This window comes from Clavelina lepadiformis, chromosome 4 (assembly GCF_947623445.1).
Source record: "Clavelina lepadiformis chromosome 4, kaClaLepa1.1, whole genome shotgun sequence".
Classification (NCBI taxonomy): Eukaryota; Metazoa; Chordata; class Ascidiacea; order Aplousobranchia; family Clavelinidae; genus Clavelina; species Clavelina lepadiformis.
In genome coordinates, this window is record NC_135243.1 from 15,268,809 (window position 1) to 15,290,476 (window position 21,668).

Genomic DNA, 21,668 nt, shown 5'->3' on the forward strand with positions numbered 1-21,668 from the left:
TTAAATTATTCACTCATGTTTGCTGACTATATCCAATTACTTTTCACCACAAAACCCTGGCAGTCTAGGCTACTCTTAATTATTATCGGATGACTTTACAAAAACACAACTATCAATTTCGATAGGGGTGAAAGTCTAATTAAACCAAGAATATAGCGCAACAAAAGATATTATATTATGTATGTGTGTAGTTCTTGATCTAACACTTCGGCTAACTTGTTATTATTTTATTGGCAAATAATATATGTCGTAGCATGGGCATAACTTGACGTGGAGAGACGTCTTCAAAAAGCGTCCATGTGCTTCCTTGTTAAAAAGACGACAGACTGTCCGTCCGTCTATAGTGCACCCACGGAATTTCACCTAACGACATTGCACCCGCACGGGTTTGCCCTCAACGTAACTGCAACCACACGGAACTTTATTACTGCTATCTTGATGTTTTTATCCCATGGGCTTTGCCGCTTTTTCCAGCTCGTTAGTTGTTGGTGAGCATGTGGTTTATTGTGCTGTGGGGATGGCGGTGTGGCTTGCTTTTAGGTTGGCCTAAAGCCGAGACTATTAGTCTTACTGTTAGACTCCTATAGACAATTGTCTTTGACTCCGTTGCGTTTGCTGTCTCTATAATGTTTCTTCAAATCAACACCAACTTCATAAAGCCTAATTGTTATATTGTCCGAATAGGTTGTATCAAATTAGAAACATTTCATCATCTTTTCACATTTAAACAAAGCTATAACTCCAATTCAGTAATGATTTCAATTCCGAATAATCCAGCAATAACTTCAATTCAGCAGAACAGAAGAAATAGCTAAGAGCGACAAAAGAGAAGAGAGCGATTTAGACCAAACATTAGCTTTTATACTCCCATATTTTGACCAATGGGCGAATGCCAAGCTGGCTTTTACCATGACACGTATCTACGTGTCCATGTTACATTCTAAGCTTTTATCACAAAGAATTAAAATCGATTTTGCACCGGGTACAGAAAACCACTTGACACACTTAACTACGTCACATGTCGATTTGGAACTACGATTGAATACGGATTACTAGGAAGAATACAATCAAATTTGTATAGAATTTAACTGGAGACACAAAAATTGCTTAACAAACGCCAATTACAGAACTTGTTTAATTTGATTATATCCAAAGGCCACACATGTGTAGGTTGTTCGTTCTGGCAAGGGGGCGAAAAAACATAATAGAATGACTATTTCACCCTAAGTAGTTCGAATACCACTGTATTCGATATACTACTTTCCCAGCTGAACCGTTTTCGACATGTCATCAAAAAATCTAATGACTACAACTGCAGTCTTTGTTTCTATCATTGAAAAAAAGCAAGCAATAAAACACCGCACATACGGCAACATTATTTTAATATAAACACAATATCAGCGATTTTGCTATGATTAATTGCGTCAAAATCAATCACTACACTATATACATAATCCTCGAGAATTTAAACAACTTCAAAGGATACATCATTTGTAATTTTAATTTCCACAAGCTGTGAACTTTAGGTTTGTGTCAGCAGTAAAACAAGCAATAAGCAGAAGAGAGCAAAATCTGAGAACTGTGGAAACTGAATAATTTGCTGCTGAAAAACTACGTCACATGTCGATTTGGAACTAAGATTGAATACGGATTACTAGGAACAATACATTTCAAACTTGTATAGAATTTAACTGGAGACACAAAAATTGCTTAACAAACGCCAATTATAGAACTTGTTTAATTTGATTATATCCAAAGGCCACAGTGCTATAACTACAACGGTTAGCATCATAACTTTCGCTTCGCACAGTTAATGGCGAAAAATAAACAAAAAATACACTAACTTGCTAAAGTTTTCAACTGTGATTTCAAAAAAAAAATTCACAGCGATGAATTTCAAAAAAATTATTTCTCAGCCAATTATGCTAGGAAGTCAAGTACTAATTTTTTTACTCTAAGACAGCTAAGGGCGATTGTAAGCTCCAAAACAGCAGCAACCATAAACAAAGTTTTCTTGGAAAGACTATATAAAAATTGTACATTCGAAAGGGAACAGAAACTCTATTAAGTTGGATTAATTCTATGTGTGATAGTTAGCTTATTGTTTACAACCTGCCGCAAATTACAGCCTCTTCCTCAAAACAACTACGCAGTATTTCAAGTATCCCGAAACTGCTGAAGCACAACAGTGACAAGATATACCCAATTTGTGCAATTTCAAATAACACTGAAAGTAGTTGTAAAGCACTGTAGTGTTGGAGAAAAGAAAATATTCATGTAAAACAAAAACAAATTAGATTCATGTTACACTCCAACGCCACAGTCTTCAAATTGGAAGGAAATTATTCCGATTTAACTAAATCAGTTCAATATATTATGTTTGCCACATGGCATAGTTTCTACAACAAACGGTTCTCAAGCAATAATGGAATTTTTGAATGAAAACAATGTTTCGCAAACGCCATGTGGTTGAGCTTACAATAATAAATAAGAAATATTTTTAAAAACTACAAACATATATTGCTCATATATTTTTTCAAAAATACTTCTTATTCTCCATTATTGCAATCGGCCCTGAATAAGCTCACCCACGAGGCGTTTGTGAAACGTTGGATTCATTAAAGAATTACATCACTAGTTGAGCACCTTTTGTTGTTTAAATCAGTTCAATGTGATGTAAATCATCCATATTTGACAAATGTTGGCTTAGGAAAGTGTGTTTTGGAAAAAAATTATTTTTTTTACAAAAACGGCGCCCCGTAAGAAGCTGCAATAATATAGGCGCTTTTGACACGCCATGGTTGGTCATATTGAAATGACGTCAGTTCCGGTTGCCTGTACAGTAATAGCTACCACATGGTTAACTATAAATATCATGAAGCAGTTTCGTGATCAGCATGAGACCTTTAATTTCTCTCTTTTTTCAAGTGCCTCTGAAAAAAAAAACAAGCAAAGTGTTATCGGCGACTTAGTTTGATTTGTTTTGGGCTTTTAAATAGACCTCAAGAGCTTTCGTGTTGGTTATGTATTACTCGACCATGTCTGAACAGTTTCTGCAAACGTACATTGTACACGGGGTGGGTCCGGTAGCGTACTGTCAAATAACGTTTTGATTGGACAGCGAATGTAGCCAATCATATAACAAATATGTCACACCTCCTGCTTTTTTTGGTAGTTTTTATGTGAGGTAGTAATTCTGGCGCCCTGAAGCAGTTTGCCTACGAGAAGGGCAAATATTTCCGAGAAGTGTGTTTACTTCAAGAAATGTCGTCTAAGCATTTGCCGTGTTTTTTAAACGTTGGTTGATTTACCAATACATCAGATTGGCTGTCATTATTCAAAGGAATAATCTGCTTTCGAAGCAATTGCCATTGACATTATTCGTAATTTAAGTGAACCGGGTGTACTCATCAATGACATGTGGATGAGAGTATGTGACATTGGTAGTCAATTCTGTTGATTGTCCATGTAGCAAGTTCATTATGCGTAGACTATATTGCAACGTATTTTCGCTTTGTAATACAAACAAAAATTGCTTACAATTACATTCTATTCACAGACTTACACAGCAAACTTTTTTGTCGTATTTGGAATGAAAAGTTACGTTGCATTTTACGCTGTTTCCACTCTTTTCGTCAAACACCTTGCACATTTGAAAGGGAGGACAATACAGATGAAGACTCACTGCAGGTCCCGTCGAAGATTTGTTTTCAATGCGATGAAGGCCGATCGAATCTAATGCATGAAATCGCCATAACTGATACTTGCCTATTTTCAACAATGTGTATTTAAACAAACTTTTTGCTCATACACGCCGCTAAACTAAGTTTGTAAATGACCAGTATGATCGGCACATACTGTTTCTAGAAAAGAAAAAGAAGGTTCATATATTAACTTTCATATACCATTGATATAAACTACATCGTTCTTTTCAACGCTGCTAGAGCCCCGTGGTAGCATTGGACTCCCATCGTGTTCACCAGGCCAAGAATACATTGTTTCAAGCAATGTCCCATCCAAGACTTTCATAAAGCAGTGTGCATTGGCATGGTCATGAATGCAGCTGTATAAGCACAAATACACTTTAAACAACGAAAAACTTGAAATAAATCAGTACAAGCAGTAAATATGTTTTTATATAAATTAATATTAGTATCAACAGTTAACAAAAAGGCGCTGTGGTAATAATTTTGCGAGTATTATAATTATGGTATATGCCAGGGGTGAGCAAACTTGTCCAACAAAAGAGTCATTTGCGGAAAACTACAAACACCAGCGAGCCGTAAAATTAGTAGTGTTTGTCAATTTTGGTTATTATAATATTATATAATATATCATATAATATATTAAACAATACAGAATATTATATAATTAGCTGTCAATTTGGGATGTTACTACTCAGACGTTGAAAACCTTACGGCTACGCCTCTATGTACGTATGGAATTGACGTATGCTGGTGGTGATACCGTGAAAGCGTATCTATTACTGCCATGATATCTAATTAATGAAGATTTACTGGCAGCTTGATTTGGTATCCCAATAATTGAAACCCGACAATTCTAAGAATTACAGTTAGGGTTTCAATTGTTAGAAGGTTAGAACATAAAAGGGAAAGGATTAAAATTGTCGTATTTGAATTGACGCATAACCGCTTGGTTTAGTTATGTGAAGGGCTTTATATAACAAAGTAAATAATTGTTGCAACTACCACAAAAGCAAAGTTTTCCATTACACAAACACAGCAAAAACAACTAAAAGCTTGAAGTAGCCAGGTTGAGTTGAATATAACAACCAGACGTTGTATACTTAACTCTATGTTAAAACTGGAATGGGAAGTTTAATCCACCTTGCCGTTTTAAAAGGAAAAACTTTGTCGTAAAGATCGCCTTCCAAATAATTGGTATATATGCGATCTTTCATACCTTTTGTGACCTTGTCCCCAGCAAAGCAGTATTAAGTTGAACTTTCCATTTCCTTCGTCAATTAAATTTCTGGTGTACCTGAAAATCACGAAATCAACAACCAATTGTAAACTCGTTTATCGACTGGTATATTTACATTTGATATATACACACCGGTGTATGTATACAATTGTACATCGTGCTAACGGCAAACTCAAATTATATTGAATGGAAAGTATACAGAGAATGTGATTTATGCAAACACGGTTCATTTACAGGTTTAGTTTCTACACATATACGATAAACAATTTGAAATGCCTTAGCTACAAGAAAAGGAAATATTTCTAGGAGATTAACTATTGGACTTTTTAGTTAAAACGTATATACCTGTGGGCATCAAATAGTGTCCTGTCACCCCAGTCCTCTTTGGTTGAATTGTACGACGCCATATATGTTTTCACCGTGTCAACGTCAATGTGTTCATCTTCAAAAATGCACCGCAAACCTTGCATCAGTTGCGAAAGGCAATTGGGTTTCGGCAAGTTTTTTATAGGGTTTACGTTATGCCTAGCCACTGGAGTACGTATGCTTATTTCTGCACTTGCCATTTTTTTTAAATTTTGCTTCCCTACAATATACGACCAATAATTGCAAATCTTATATCTTCAATTTGAAAAATTTTTAAATTATTGGTTGGAAGCACAACGACGAAAACTATGCAACAACACTATAGGGCATAGGCCAAAGTGTTCCAAGACAGCAAGCATAAGTGCCACATTAAGGTTTGACAAGAACACTGCGGGCCGCAAACAGGAGAAACTCCAATTTCCAAGTTAGCTAAGACTGAGCTTAAAGTTCTAATCGACTTGATGGCTTTGCTGCACCACTAATAATGCAGTCTTTGATACTTCCTATACTTGATAGCGACTGTGCATGCAACAAAAAACTAAAATCATCGTATGTATGTATCGCCACACAACACTGTGACGTTAGCTGTAGAAGGGCCTAATCAACCCATAATAATCATTAATCACATGTTGACTTGCAATTCAATGATGGGCGACTTTTCTCAGGCTGCGTCTAATGCAACCCATTCAAATAAAACGCAGGTGTATTCTACTGTAATAACCGAGAATTTTGTATTGGATAATACTGCGTACCAAAACTCCGAAAGTATTTGCGGGCCGTACAAAATCTGTCCGCGGGCCACGGTTTGGACCACCCTGGTCTAGGCTGTTGGTATGGTATGATAATTACATTTTAGGCTACCGCTATTTATTCGGAAAACATCTTGCGTGAGAAGCTATTTTCGCAGTTTCTTGCTAACCTTAACTTAAATGTTATGTACATAGTAAACTAAACCTGACGTAAATCTACCTTCCAATCTAAATATAACTCTAATACAACTTTAAATAGCTAAAATCAAAGTTTACAAATCCATTCTTTTCACCTAAATGCCTATCTTTAACAACAGGCGGCGTGACCTACATACCATGAAATCGTCACTTCGTAAATTTTATCCTCGGACTGAGGAAAGTCTTTGCACTACTTAAACATCATCGCCCAAGCCGCTACAACTGAACAAGCCGTTGTGCAAATATCGATTATCGCACACATTTTTTTTATTTGGTTTTACGACTTTTTTGTGTTGTATTGCCCGAATTCAGGACTGTTCACAAGGACCACTGAATTGGAGCAAGAGTCGTTAATGTCTTGCCTAAGGGTATTACAACAATGGCGCAATAACAACAATCATTGGGTATTGAAGTATCGAACACGGGCCCATTATTACCAGCCCAGCCCAGTGAATGACAGACTTATCCACAACACTGTTGCCTGCAGGCAGATTTTTATCTCTTAACTTTTTAAGGAAGGACAATACAGATCATGAAGACTTTATTCCCAATTGTCTCCTTGTTACTTAATTACTACATTTTTTTGCTTGTAGAAACTGATGATGTAATTTCCTGCAAAACATGTTTTTCACTTAAATAAGAACTGATTGATCCGATAACAAGTAAATTCACTTATGCATTGTTAAGATAAGCTGTTAATTATTGGCTAACATTGGCGTGAAAGAAAAGTTGTGCATGACTGATAAACGGTAACGAAAGCTAGGGAATAGAATAATAGATAATAATCGAGACACTTCTGTTACAGGCAATGCTGCGTGTGGGAGCAAAGTTTCGCATAGGTTTTTGAGGTGTTATATACCGCGGTATTGGCAAACTACGATAACATTGATCGACAGACAAGCTACTAAACACAAAATTTAGAAGTTATTGTGCAATTTTAAACACAACGCATTTATCAAGCGTGTGTACATTGCACAACCAATCGTTTTACCAAAACGGATGTGACACATTTTGATAGGGTCTATGAATTTCTGTCTGGCCTGACTACACATAGCGAAGGCACGGCTATGCTATTAACATTAACTATTAATAGGCAATTTTTAATAGCGGTATAGTTAGTTAAATTAAAATCAAAACAAATTATTATGAGCTCGGATTCCTTTTTATCTGGCTCAGATGAGATATTCAAATCAATTTGTCAAATGCCGATATAAAAAAGTTATGTATTTCAACTAAACCAAATCCCAAATGCTCATCTAACCTAACTTTAATCTTCATCTGACTTAAATATTAATGCATTTAACTTTCGTGGAATATTTTCATTTATCGAACCATACAATAACTTTTATTTTCACATATGCTATCTGTGGGCAAAATGCTGTTTTGCCGCTGTTACACACTAAAGCGCACACGATTTAATGGTTGGCTGTTCATGCTTTGAATGCCTACTGTTGGCAACGGCAGATAACAGGGAAAATTCCATTGCAATTGAGAATGTTCTACATCCGTGCTTCTCAACTTTTTTTTGCGGCGACCCAAATAGTAAACGTAAATTAATAGCGATGCTGAGGCGAACCAACTTTTTTTACCCAAAAAATGGGTATTTACTATTTACAAATATTTAGCCTTGACTCAAAAGTAGCTAATCTAAAGTCTCACAGCAAATAATCATCACCATGCTTCTTCACTTGTGTTTCCTCAACGATGCAGTATGACGTCAACAAACAGTCAATGTGCAATGAATAGAGTAAGGTACTCAGTTATCGAACGGCTTTGTGGACTAGTTTAATTGGCGACGGCGACCCAAACCAACCAAATGGCGACCCACTTTTGGGTCGCAACCAATGTTCCCTCTAAGCTGCGCGCGTGCGCAAATGCGCACTGCTTACACGGTCTCCGCGCACAGAAAATCTGTGTTGCGCACAAGAAAATAAGCCAACCTGAATTAAAATAGAATAAACGCATAATAATGGCCACAGTGCGCACGTGGCACGTCTGATGTTGCTCACAGTGGTCCAAGGGACCGCTCAGGGAGTTAGTGTGTTTGCTCAGACTCGTGAAAAATTAGAGGGAACATTGGTCGCAACCCAGGGTTCGAGAAGCACTGTTCTACATAAACAGTTTTAAAGACATGTTGGCAGAGTGTAGGTAACTCAAAACCAGTTTTTACGTGGCTAATTCCTTCGTGCTAATTTTCGTCAATGGACTGAGACGAAACACAAAGCAAGGTTTGAAGATATCACGCGGAAAGACACCAGCAAACACAAAAAACCTGTTTACGACACTTTTGGTTTGTTTTATTGCTAAAGAATTTTGCACATCTCGTTTTAAATAAGCCTACACTATATATTGATTTTGTCCACTTTCATACACGTATCTATTCTCAAAAACTATCACTGGTTGATTACTCAGTTTCCACGTAGTGCAAAACGTTATAAAATGACGTTGAAAAGTGTTATGAACCGAAAATAAATATAGGTTGTGGGAATAAATATGTTTAATTTGCTAATGGCATGTTATAAGAATGCGTCATATATCTCATCTCGCTTAAAATAACAAGCTCCGTGTGACGTGCATAATATTGACGGTTTACAGTGCATTTTATAAGGCGTGACGTGTTCTTTACTGATTAATTACTGTAGATGCGAGCTATCTTGACGCGTTTTACTACACTATTACACCTAGGGTACTGGCACTGGCTGGCAGTACTAACCTTGCATCGTTGTAGCACCACTATGTAGTTTAAAGCTTGCACGTTTTAAGCCCCAGGGCTTGGCCGCTTTTTCCTGTTCATTGATTGTTTGTGGACACATTTCTTATCCTACCATTCTACAACAAAGTTAGCACAGTACGCTTCGCTCCCACAGTCAATGACAAAAAAACAATCGATACGAAACCTGTACCGTGCTCTTTCATTTTGTTATTAACTTATTACTCACAATTAAGCACATATAGTTTCCAACAGCCTATATGGCCGGGCTTAACAATAATGAAGTTCCTAAATCAGCGATCATCAAACCAATCTAACTTAACAATCACAATTGAAATGCTTAAGTGTTAACTACGGGGTTCGATATGTAATTTTGGTCTGCTCTTATGACCACCAACTGCCTTTCTGAAACTACTTTATTACAATGTGCAAGTCTTAAAATATACTTCCGATACAATTGCGAAAATACCTGTCTATATTTGTGACGAAGCCTATCTCTGTCAAAAACAAAAATTTCTCTCACGTGGGCCGCGCCTGTCTGCCAGAACTCTTACTGATCTATTGTCGACACATGGTGGGTGATTTTCCTGTTGAAAAGTATCCTCGATTCTGGTTGGACAGTAAGCGGGTGTGTACCTATGACGTCATCGAAAGTAATTCTGAGTAAGAGTCATCGGAAACTCATATTGCTCAGTTTGTTTAGTTTATTGCGCAATTTAGACAAAAAAATACGTTACGTTTTGTATAATAAGCCCTAATTCTATCTTCATGTATTAGTTTAACCATTATTCTGGAAGTGACATACGCTCTCAACGTTCAGCAGTCTCTGCGTTTTGAACATCGCTTCAATGCATTTATATTTGATACACTTTGTTGTCAACACTCATCAGTCACAGGAACAGTTGTCTTTATGTGCTCGATTTGTAACCGATGAGCTTGCAATAGAAGAAAGTTTTCTTCAATTTGTGCCTTTAACAGATTTATTGGGTAAAAATTTGGCGACAAAAATATCACAGAGTTAAACACGAATTGGAATTGACATTGCAAAAATGCGCGGTAAAGGATACGACGGGGCTATGCGTGGAAAACTAAACGATGTCCAAGTTAATATTAGAGAAGTTATTCCTTCAGCTCTTTCTGTGTATCGTGCTGTACACAGCCTTAATTTGGTTGTGTCTAATTCATGCAGTCTGCCATCGATTCGTAATGGTATGGGAATATTAGGACCAGTTTATAATTTCTTTAATGCAACAGAGCGGAAAAATGCTTTACGCAAGAAAATAGTCACAATTCTGCCAATGTCAGCATCTCAAAAACTTGTTCAAGTTTGTGTCACTAGATGGGTTGATCAACATCACAGTGTCGGTGTCTTTTCCATTCAATTAAAAGATGCCGTCATAGAAACTTTGGATGAAATTTCGTTCTGGTCAACGACTTAATCACGACCAATTCAGTTGTTATCAGCGCTTAGACAGAGTGTTTTTTGCATTGCTTGCCTGGTTATAAAAGAGACTTTTGATTACAGTGTTGTGTAAAATGTTACAAAGAAATTCGATAGACCTACGTGAAGCTGTTGCCACAGCAGAAGGTATTGTCACTGAGATGAAATGTTTAAGGCAAAATACTGAGCACGAATTTTATCGTTTGTCTGTTTCAGCACAAGATACCGCCCAAAAGCACAATTCTATTCAAGAAACGCCTCGCCGAGCTTCAAGGAACATTAACGGATGCCACCAATGAAGATTGTTATCGAATTGGATCGTTGATCCCGTATTTGGACAGTTTTATTGCTGATCAGTGATTACGTATCTAGATTCACTGCTCACAAGTCTGGAGGGTTGCAGTGCTTAACTCCGGCTGATCAATGAAATGGAAAGCATTCAAGTTTTGGGGAAATTTTATAAAATGATTTAACAAAATCTTGAGGCCCTACGGGTGATAATTTGCCGGCTATTAGTCGTTAAATCTGTTAATACTTCATTTTTATTAGTATTTTCGAAATTACAATTTTTTAATTCATCTATAACATCATCTAAATCATCATTTTTATAATTTTCAAAATTGTAATATTTTTGTCGGCTGATTTGAAATATCTTTTATATTATGGCTGGCTGGTCTAACGATTCTTTTTACATTAAAACATTTTCTTTTTTAAGTCGATTTTTATACTTTAAGAAATTGTGTATATGACAATTAGAGCAAGTTTTTGTTGCATTAAAATCGTGAAAAATTTGTATTTATTTTTAACAAAAGTTGCATTTATGCACAAGCATTTTAAACAACAGTGATTTATTCAGCGATCTATTAACATATACTTAATCCTAATTGTTTCCAAACATTATCTGGGGAGAAACGACGATCGTTTGCCAACAGTTTGCCGAGCATGCTAAAATTTGTTCCACAGTGAAGTTGCTTGGCAATTTAACAATTTGGCATAAAGTTTTGGCCTGATGTTTGGCCGGGTTATTTACTTTTAGGTCTTTATGCAGTTCGAATCGTTGATCCAAATACAATTTTGCGCAATAATAGATAAAAATTGCATGTAAAAAAGAAAGAAGTTGCAAAAAGTTGCAATATAAAGTTTCTGAAAACAGCCTAAAACATTGTACTACATAAAATCTGACTATTTAGGAACCTGTAAAAAAAGTTAAAAAAACTTGCCCTAGCGATAATATAAAACATGAGGAATAAGATTAGCCTATTATTAAAAATCATAGATTTTTTTTAACCCAATCTATAAAATATAAATAATATGCTAGTATTGATAGATATATCGTTCATGCTTTTAAGCAAGTTCCAACATTGGGTGTTTCAAATGTAGATGGATATTTGAAAATGACTGTTGTTGATGAATGAAAATCTACTTTTGTTCATAATTTCATTTGGGAATATTTTCATGAGTTACTCAATGACAATGAAAAAGTTAAACATATCAATGAAAAATATGATAATAATAGATCAGAAAACCTAAAATTATATACCAGGGGTGGGCAAACTTGTTCAATGAAAGAGTCACTTGCAGAAAACTATAAAGACCAGCGAGCCGCAAAATCAGTAATGATTGTCAATTTGGTTATTATATTATTAGTAGTCATTTTGGGATATTAGGCTACTTTTCAGCTAGAAGACCCATAAAAAACATGTCGGCGAGGCGCACTTTGACCACATTTGTCATAGAGTGTAGAATCTATATACCTGAAAACGATGTCGGATTCTATGTCTAGTGTTACGTCATAAACGAAATGCTGGCCTAAATAGAAAAAAAATAGACAGAAACGTTCATAAACGGTACTCTTGGAAGCCTTTACAATTTTTTGGAATTTTACGATTCGACTAGAAGAGCAACAAAAAACATGCTGGCGAGCTGCATGCGGCTCGCGAGCCACAGTCTGCCCAGTGCCCACCCCTGTTATATACATTACCAAAAGCAGGTGATGAATCAAATCAAAATACATATCCTAAATTGTGCTAGTACCCCTTTAGCGGCCATTAAGTACAGTTTAGTTTGTCGCTGATTGACGCCCTTAAGCTGCTCCCTGCATTTTGTAAAGTCGTAATATTTTCTCTTTTCATTTTCGTTTGTCTTTTTCTTCTACTGTTTTCGGTTTCGACTGTGATTCCAGTTAAGTGTTGAGCTTATGAGATGATGACTGATTTAATATATGAGCGAAGGTAACCACTATTGTAACAGCAGTGGTTTGGAGTCAGATTCACTTCATCGCATAGACTCTATGCCATAGACTAAGTTAGAGCAGGGATATCCAACCTTTTATTATAGTGGGCCGCATTGTCACTTGAAATAATTGAATGGGCCGCAAAACCTATTAAATTTCAAGAAAAATGGGTACATAAAGTACATACTTTTGGAGTGAAAATGACTAGCGGGCCGCACAAAAATCTCAGGCGGGCCGCAGGTTGGACATCCCTGGACTAGAGCATCGCATAGACCATAGAGCAGGGGTTCTTAAAGTATGGGTCGCGACCCAAACATGGGTCGCGGAGGGTCAGAAAATGGGTCGCGACATAGTGACATAGGTGGGTCGCGACATAGGTTAATATAATATAATATAGGTCTATAGGACATTAAAATGGGTCGCGACATAGGTTTGGGTCGTGAGGTGATCATGAAACTCAGATTTGGGTCGCGCTCAAAAAAGTTTAAGAACCGCTGCCATAGAGCAACGTAACATATATCGCCATACCTCCATATTGTATACTACTGACCATGCCTCGTATCAGTGGTACCACCCTAGAAATCTAGCATACATTACTTGATCTCTTGCACTTTCGGTTGCCTGCAATAATTTTTATTTGCACAGCGAGCATTAACAAATGATCTTTTCTCTGCACAAGAAGTATTTCATTATTTTTAAATTATATGCAACTTTTCGAAGTGTCATATACTTCTTAGAAACGAAGTTGGTCACTCTATACAAGCGCCAGCAAACATTCCAATGAACGCAGCAAAACTTATTTGAAATTTACAGAAATTTTGAAAACCCAGAATCCTCATTGCTTAATTGATCGACTACAAGTTTATTAAAACCGAAAAACCACTGATTGACCACACAGACTCTCAGGCCGATTTACTATGTGGTTTATTCAGATAACAGATCTATGGCGGTTAACACCAGGTCATTTCTTTGTCGCACTTTCGCATTTATCACATGCTGTCTGTCAATTAATTAATTATGATTTACGTTTGTGACAGTTTCATTGTATGCGCTTGCGTTTATTCTGTTTGATTACTGCTTTTATCTGTTACTGAAGTTAGATCTATATCACCACTTGAGCTTGTAAAGCATGCAAAGTATCATCATAGTCAGATAGCTTAAACGCAATTTCTTGGAGTCAGTAAGCACTTTTTCTAAAAATTTCTCTAAGTTTCAGAGAAACCTGTTTTTCGTACAACTGTAGCAGTTTGTCAGGAACCTTTAGAGTGTGGCTCTACAGATCCGACAAAACTCAGAACTTTCATGTCCCAAGGTAACTGTTGGATGGGGAAACAAAGGTTCCTTTCGCAGTCTCGAGGAAGACTACCAACCAGTGGCGACAGGTGATTTTATTATCAACGAAAGGGTAGCTTAGTCGGCAAGGGGCTCCCTGCCCTGGCAACAGTCCTTGCATTGGGCCTGCCGTGATCAAATGTATATGAATTTAAGTCCTATTGTGTAGGAGCTAGAGATGTCCCGGCCCTTCTCAACATCGGCCACAGCGTTTTGTTAAGATGTTTTTGGAGAACGGAACTTGAAATTCTTCAACAGTCTCTAAATATTTACATTTCTGCAAATACAGCAGGAAATAACTGCTTACCAGGTAAGTTTTAATAGGTTGCGTGCCTCTATCATTTCTTAGCGTTTGCCTATAAGCAAAGCTGAATAAAAACCCTGTACGCACCGCTAGTCCTTTAGAGTGACGGTTACTTCGAGTCTACAGTTTGTGATGTGTAATATGTTCTGTTTGACAACAATATTGGGCCAAAAACCAAGATTGGCTTACATGCTTGACCAATAATCTAGAAAACAATTTGTCTCATCGGCAGAATTCTGTTTGTGTGATAAGAAACCACACTTGATAATATTTTTAAACAACAAAATTAAAGACATATGTATGTGTTCTTGAAAACCACGAGAGTCGACGTACTGATAATTATAATACAGTGGGACCTCGTTAATCCGGACCCCGAACAACCGGAATCCCCGCTATCCGACACAAAACTGCCGGGAACGGATTTCTTCCTATGCATTTTACCCCTTTAATCCGGAAACCCCGCTGTCCGACTCCGACACAAAAGTTTTGGAACAAATGTGCTAAATCAATAGCAATAAAATCCGATAAACCGGATTATTAACAGTTAAGCGAAAATGATTCACGATTGTCCTAATACACTATGTACACTGGGTAGTTAGTTGACGAAACAATAGCCGATTATCTACGCATAGGCCTAATAACGTTGCGGTCTTTATTGATTCAAAAGTACAGTACTGTACAGGATTGCGCTTTGTAAAAAATTTTAGCCGCACAGCTTTTTAGTCATACTATGAAATACTGTACAGTATTTTAGAAACAAAAAAATAAATTGTTCATCAACAGTAACAAACAACACCTCCGCGGTCGCAAAAAAATACGTACAGTACATCGGTTGAGTGCGGCAATCTATTGAAGACATACTGCTGCAACTCAATCGTGCTATCAGCTTTTGATATCGCATTGCGCAAAGATTGGAAACAGGTCAAAGAAAGTTAAAGACTGCTGGTCCCGCCGGAATGCATCGCCATGCAAGAGCGGTTGTCAAACCGATTTGCGGCCGAATGTTCGTCACTTGGAGAGCATTCGTCTTTAATACGGTGGTTCTGGGGTTCGACACTGGGTCGGATCATACAAAAAATATAATTTTATTTTAGTTGCTGTCCAGCCAGAAACTCGGTAGTTAGAATTGGAGTAAGGTGCATACTGCGTTTTGAACACGGTGCTGCATTTGCAAGATTGATTGATTTTTTACTTTCCGATAATCCGGAAACCCCGCTAAACCGACATTTTTTGACGAAACGAAGTGGTCCGGATTAACGAGGTCTCACTGTAATTGATATGCTCTTTGGCTAAGATTCAACTTTCGCTATTAACTTTGTTGCATTCACAGCGCATTTTTATATTTAGTTTTGTTACGTTGGAAATACTGATGAAAGTCATTTGGAATTGTAACTACACTATTTGGTATCAATATCTTCATACGAAAAGAATAAGATGAATGTTATGATTTACCATTAATGCTTTGAAGTGTCTCACTTGGTTGATTTGTCGACCATGTTTGAAAACGATCACTTTAATATAGAAAATGCCTCCACCTTCATAACGTTGCTAAATCTGATACACTGCTTTGGGTTATATCAGAACAAGTGGTCAAGGCAACTGTCTTCACTTCCTAACCTATTTAATTTCTACTGTATATCTGTTCAATTTTTCATAATTCTAAATAGTTCTACTGCAATGGTTTTTAAGAAGCATTTCATTATAAACTTATCTTTTTATTACCTTAAATACTCAAATGAGTACAAAATTTTTAGTTCTACTACCACAAATTTTGCACACCATTACTTATGAAAGTCACACAATTGATACATACAAAAGCTTTGTTATATTGCCACAAGGTAAGTAGTATTCATTCAAGAGCTTCATACTGATGAAAATCTAAACATAAAAAACAATTCTCAAAGATAAAATCCATCATTATAACAACTGTTACATGAATTCAAAATTTACAAGAACAAAACAGACATATTTTCATGGCATTAAGAAAGATAAAACTTGCCAGACAGCAATTAAAAACTATATTAGTTACGAAATGCTGAAGTTTTATTGACATGCAGATTTCATTATCTTACTATGGCTATACTTTATCCGATGAAGTTGATGACGACCAAGTGTAAAACCATATGAGCAAAAAGAAAGTCTGCAAATGCTCTTTCTGGTGCAATGGATTTAAAGTCGCGTGAGTTTTCTGGATTGACTTGAAGTCTTAAGTTTACTGCACAGGGAAATTTAAATCAATTGAACTTCTCAATAAACTACAGTATAATATAATGACAAAAGGTTTATAGAAAAAAAACATCTATATGTCAAACTACCTACTCACTTCTAGGGAATTATATTAAAATACCTCTTCAAATATTGATAAACATTATTACCCCACCTGCTAAAACAAAAGAAGCAACACATGAAATAAACCCCGACAGAAAGGAATTAAATGGAAAGGTGCCAACCAAAGCACAATATACAAATTGCAGTACACCGGTGATCAAAATGTACGTCAAGTAAGCATCAATAATCTGAAAAATATCTACTTTTAAAATTAAAGACATTTTTCCATACAATTATACGAAAAAAATTTTCAGTATTCAAAATTAAACATCAAGCTAAATATGAATAAATTTGTGCTATGTTTAAAATATTCCTAGTCCAATGCCAGTAGATAAATACCTTTAATTTTTGAGGAGTTTTGGCGATATAATCCGAGTAAAATTTTGTCATAACTGCAATGATATTTTCTGATGACATAATGCTGGGGACAATTTTTTACAAATGATAAACAAATTACCTGCAATATAATAATCAACCTGGATCAAATTGATAAAATTTTAAAAATAATTACAGGTAGAAATAAAGCGGTTCCTTTTCAAACGAATGTTCATCATATAACTCCTATCGACACATATCATGTTAATTATTTTTTATTTAATTGGGAAATACTTCGCTTCGTTTGATATATCTGGAGTCATGTTTTTCAGTGGACACATGAGACTCATTAACAAGCGTACAGAAATATTTTCAAGATCACACCAATTTATAAAACATCCTATTGTAGTTATTTAAAAATCAATTTAATTTAAGAGCCTCGACATAAAATCAAGGCTTTAGCAGTAGGACATGCTGTCATGCAAACATTTGTGTCTGTATTCTTGTTCAAAACTGTCATATTTTCCAGTCTGGAGTAATAGATAACACCAATTTTTTTTCTTTTTTGCAATAGAATCTGGGGCAGCCTAGATAACAATTAAGTCTTTTCACTGCCCTACACCAATTAATTATGTTATGCTATTTGTTGGTTTGTTTTTGTATGTGGAAATTAACTCTTCCTCTCTTTCACAGTATGAGCGGGTAAAAACTCTTTGGATATTATATAAGTTGTTGGCAAGCGCTACAATGCCACGCACAAAACACCAAGTCAGAAAATAATCATAGCAGGGGAATATCACATTTTACTGTGAAAGTGTTTAGACTTTAGAGTATTCCAAGCATGATGAGTAAGGCCGTCTCCATCCATTTAGACATACGATTGGTCAAATTTCAATAAAAATTGATTAAAATTGATCCGGATAACATCATTTATTAATAGGGTGTTACAACAGACCAAACTGTAAGGTACGGCTGTTTTCGACAATAAATTGTGCGTCCAAAGACACAAATTTTGGTGCGACGGCACACACCAAAGCTTCAATTATTTGTTTATTTATTAAATATTGGCATACAAACAATCAGCCTTGCTTTTTTGTTTATTATAAATCGGCATGCACGTTAACCAGACTACTGAGTTTGGCACAGGCGAACTCTATAACCGCTTTTCATGAGCTTAGAGTGCCGAACTACACGTGCAATATTTTGCACTTAATGACTTGAACAGAACTTCCGTGCACTCAATTTTCAATTGATTTAAAGATTGAATAAGTAAATCAAACTGTGCGGTCTAGTATAAAGTGTACAAACACAGGATGCCTTTGCATATTAGCAACCAGCAACAGAAAATTGTCACGTCATCTGGTTGTGCACTTGCAATGTCTTGCATATTAGACGCCCACTTCACTCTTTTTTCACGAATGATCGCGCGTTTTTGTCTCACTTGCCAACGCAACACCTTACAGGTAATGGTTTTCACGTTGTCCAGTAGCCTATGGCTTGCCGTAATTACGATTTGCCATGGTACTGCACCAAGAAACCTGCAAGTAAAATGCGAGACACGTATCAACTATGATCCTCACGAACATTTCGCTGTAGCCAAAAAGAACAGCGCCTTTTAATGGAAGGTGTAGTGATTCATTCATGACCTGCAAACCAGTCTTCTAATTCAGAAGTCAGGTTCGAAATAGGTGAAGCCATTGAGTAGTAGGAAATAAAGTCTGGGTCGATATTATAGAGGTCATGGGTTCTGTACATTGAAGCTTGGGTCAAGATTGGAAAGGCTACGGCTCGTATATACTGAAACATGGCAAATGGTTCGAGATTACAGAGTTTATGGTTTCTACAGACTAAAGTCTGGACCGAGTTTAGAAAAGTCATAGCTCGAAAATCTGAAGCCTGCGTCAAGATTACAGAAGTCATAGGTTCTGAAGATTACGTTTTGGTCGATATAAGAACAAGTTGAATTCGAATAAAATTGAGTCTGAAGTTACATAAGCTAAATGAGAGGACAGGAGGGTAAGTCGAGCTCTTTTCCTGGATTTTTTATGGACTGGGAGGCTGTGAACGCTGGTTTATGTTAAAAAAATTACTGTCAGTTTGTAGGCCTGTTGGACTATTGAAGTATTTTTAGAGATGGATTATGTTTACATTAAAAATTAGGCTAAGCCTAAGCTGAATTTAATATTAAGCTATCTTATTGAAATTTCAGCCTGCTGACCTCAGAAAACATATAGGAGTAGGTTGTAGCCTATAGTAATCTACCGGTTTGTGCTCCCATGTTTCGATCAGCTTCGTAAGCTGGAAATGCAAGAACTTGTTCTCTTCGTTAAAAGTAGTGAGACCTTCTGCAATGAGATCATCGTTGCATAGACGCATTCTGTTGCGTGTCAAAAGTAGCAAGAAGTCGTGAGCATTGAAAGTGCGGTGTTTGAGAAGAGACAAGCTGCAGTGGAAAACGAACGGATAATTCGAGCTCGGAATATTGGTTGTAGCGAAAGATAAAGCTGTTGTCGCAGTAAATATGATTTCCATAGCAGTTTTTCGCAAGTGTGGAGCATTTTCTCCTTCGATGCACCAAGGTCAGCTAAGGAAACTCTATACAAAGACGTAGAGTACTCGCGAAGGTACTCGCCATACCATTTCCGTTAAGCAGTATCCATGCTTGATGAAGCACGATGCAACAGATCCAAGAGAAGACGTCATTGTGTCCGTAACATAACTATAGTAAATGGTAGTGTGAAACAGAAAGTCGTCGATCACTTTCTCAAAATGTGTCGAAGGTATTGACAGATTTTGATAACTTCCAAAAAAAGCAAATAAATAGTTTCCAGGGTGTAATCTGTGAAGTGCAGTCTGTCACAGGAATCTTCTGTAGATGAAAATCTGGAGAAAACACAGTAGCAGTACAGTTGCGTATGGAGAACGGTGTTTGCTTGCTTTTGGCAATAGAAGTCTTCATTAAAGGTATATAATCCAAGAGAATGCGAACGCTGATATAATAGAATCTGTTGTGAGTCCAGGTGAAGTTTCACCTGAACGGCTGATGTAAACACAAAGAAACACTTAAGCAGCAACCAATAGAACATTTTGTGTTTCTAATCAGAGAAACGTTTCGGTGGAATGATTTTGCGAGAAGTCCTTACAGCCGCAGGAGAGTTTGCAGAATCTGCAGCACTTAAAGCAGGTGGAAGCGCTTGAGGCGTCGAGTTGAAGTAGAGGGCAATGACTGTGAAGAAAAACTTTGAGCCTGCAAAAATCTCGATGATGAGATAATAATGACGGTAAAGGAGCATCAATTTGATTAGAAAGACAGGGTCCGGTTTCCCATGACAGGAAATAAAGAATTACTTATCTCATTGTTCCAAAACCGGAAAAGGACCTACATAAGGGTGTTCCAACCTTCGTTTGACTTGATTACAACGGACATAAACACGGTCACAACGTTTCAAATCTGAATGAACGTAGGACTGAGTGAATTTCGTATGAGAGTTCGTTGGCATAAACTGAAAGTTGTTGATAAAGTCTTGGTAGGAACCGAGGTAGGCTATAACAGCAGAAGCAAGCTTGGAGTCGGGAAAGAAACCACCTGGGAGACGTAAAATGTGGCCAAAAGCCAACTCCGCCGGTGTACATTACAAATCCTGGAGACAACGATTGCGCATAGCCAAGATTTCAATTTGTGAAACCAACGCTTAGGTTCATCTGAACACTTGGTGGCGCGCTTAACTTATGCGTTTTGTAATTTCATTGGAAATTAGATGATAAGCTGTAGTCTATTGTGTTGAATTACAAGAGAGCACATGATTCCCACCCAAGCAGAACTTGAGAAACACGGTCCACGATCACTTGTGAGAATGACTAGAATACCGACCACGGAACACTAGAGATTGACAAAGTAATCAGGAACAGTTTCCGTGTTGGCATCTGAGAGTGGTATGGCTCGATAAAAAAACAAATATATGGGTAGGTTTTATTTTCCATCCACTGATAAATATTGAAGCGATTTTTATTCATCTGTTGCTTAGACATACCACATACTCGTCTGCTTATTTTCGCTTTTTTGAATTTATGTTTTATGGATTTATCTAATTCTGATTTAACTAATAGTGGCGTTGCTAGTTGTTATCAGCAATTATTACATTAATTATTTTTGAGCACGTTTTAAGCCTTTCAGGTTTTGTCACATTTTCCCGGTCATTGGCGCGTGTTAGTGAGAACTGGTTTGATTTTTCATCCCCTCTGCACATTTAACGAAAAATTAAATGATTGGTGGATTCTCGATCCCACTTTAAAACAAAAGATTCCTTCTGTCAAACAAATTTGAAAAGCGATCTAAGAAATGAACGTTTTGACATACGTTTGAATCAATTTGAATCTATTCTTTCTTCTTCGCTTGCTTCAAAAGATCTCTGAAAGACAGTATATATTAGGCCTACATTGTTTCTTGCAATCCTATAGCCTGAACGTGTGCAAATGCGTTCGGCTGCAATCCCGTGTGGTTGCAATTCTGTTGGGTGCAATCACTATGTGGTGCATTTAAATCATCTTAGTGCGGTTTGTTAGCTTGATCAATAGTCTCATTTGAACATAATGTTGCAAATTTTGGGTATCATATCTTACTGTTTATCATCCAAAAGCTCTTATACAATAGATTTGGCATTGAAAGGCCCTGCCAGAAATTGTGATAAAATTCAACCACCGACTGACCGGCTTTGCTAAATCAATTATAAGCCAACAAACTGAAACGG

At 36.8% G+C, this 21,668-nt stretch overlaps 2 protein-coding genes across 3 annotated transcripts; both read right to left on the minus strand.

Annotated features, from left to right (window-relative positions):
* Nucleotides 1-1,365: 1,365 nt before the first annotated feature.
* On the minus strand, nt 1,366-7,190 carry LOC143451560 (cysteine dioxygenase type 1-like). The gene is made up of 5 exons (XM_076952202.1): nt 5,290-7,190; nt 4,924-5,001; nt 3,906-4,063; nt 3,566-3,735; nt 1,366-2,933 (listed from the first exon to the last, which is right to left on the minus strand). The coding sequence occupies exons 1-5, from the start codon at nt 5,508-5,510 to the stop codon at nt 2,907-2,909; spliced, it is 654 nt and encodes a 217-aa protein (XP_076808317.1). The 5' UTR covers nt 5,511-7,190; the 3' UTR covers nt 1,366-2,906.
* An 8,781-nt stretch (nt 7,191-15,971) lies between these two features.
* On the minus strand, nt 15,972-17,103 carry LOC143453228 (dolichyl-diphosphooligosaccharide--protein glycosyltransferase subunit DAD1-like). Of its 2 annotated transcripts, none has more exons than XM_076954421.1 (4): nt 16,945-17,103; nt 16,658-16,793; nt 16,361-16,492; nt 15,972-16,155 (listed from the first exon to the last, which is right to left on the minus strand). In XM_076954421.1, the coding sequence occupies exons 1-3, from the start codon at nt 17,020-17,022 to the stop codon at nt 16,362-16,364; spliced, it is 345 nt and encodes a 114-aa protein (XP_076810536.1). In that variant the 5' UTR covers nt 17,023-17,103; the 3' UTR covers nt 15,972-16,155; nt 16,361. The 2 variants fall into 2 exon arrangements, with proteins under 2 accessions (XP_076810536.1, XP_076810535.1); XM_076954420.1 differs by having other exon boundaries at nt 16,350-16,492.
* Nucleotides 17,104-21,668: the final 4,565 nt, after the last annotated feature.

Bases quoted from the DNA above. Each gene is read 5' to 3' on its own strand.
- LOC143453228 (XM_076954421.1), bottom strand. From the start codon at position 17,022: ATGTCATCAGAAAATATCATTGCAGTTATGACAAAATTTTACTCGGAT. The intron at 16,794-16,944 runs GTATTTATCTAC...GATATTTTTCAG, and splicing joins AAACTCCTCAAAAATTAAAG to ATTATTGATGCTTACTTGAC. The intron at 16,493-16,657 runs GTGGGGTAATAA...TTCCCTGTGCAG, and splicing joins TGCTTCTTTTGTTTTAGCAG to TAAACTTAAGACTTCAAGTC.
- LOC143451560 (XM_076952202.1), bottom strand. From the start codon at position 5,510: ATGGCAAGTGCAGAAATAAGCATACGTACTCCAGTGGCTAGGCATAAC. The intron at 4,064-4,923 runs GTATGAAAGATC...GTGCTTATACAG, and splicing joins TGGGGACAAGGTCACAAAAG to CTGCATTCATGACCATGCCA. The intron at 3,736-3,905 runs GTATATGAAAGT...TTCATGCATTAG, and splicing joins CGATGTAGTTTATATCAATG to ATTCGATCGGCCTTCATCGC.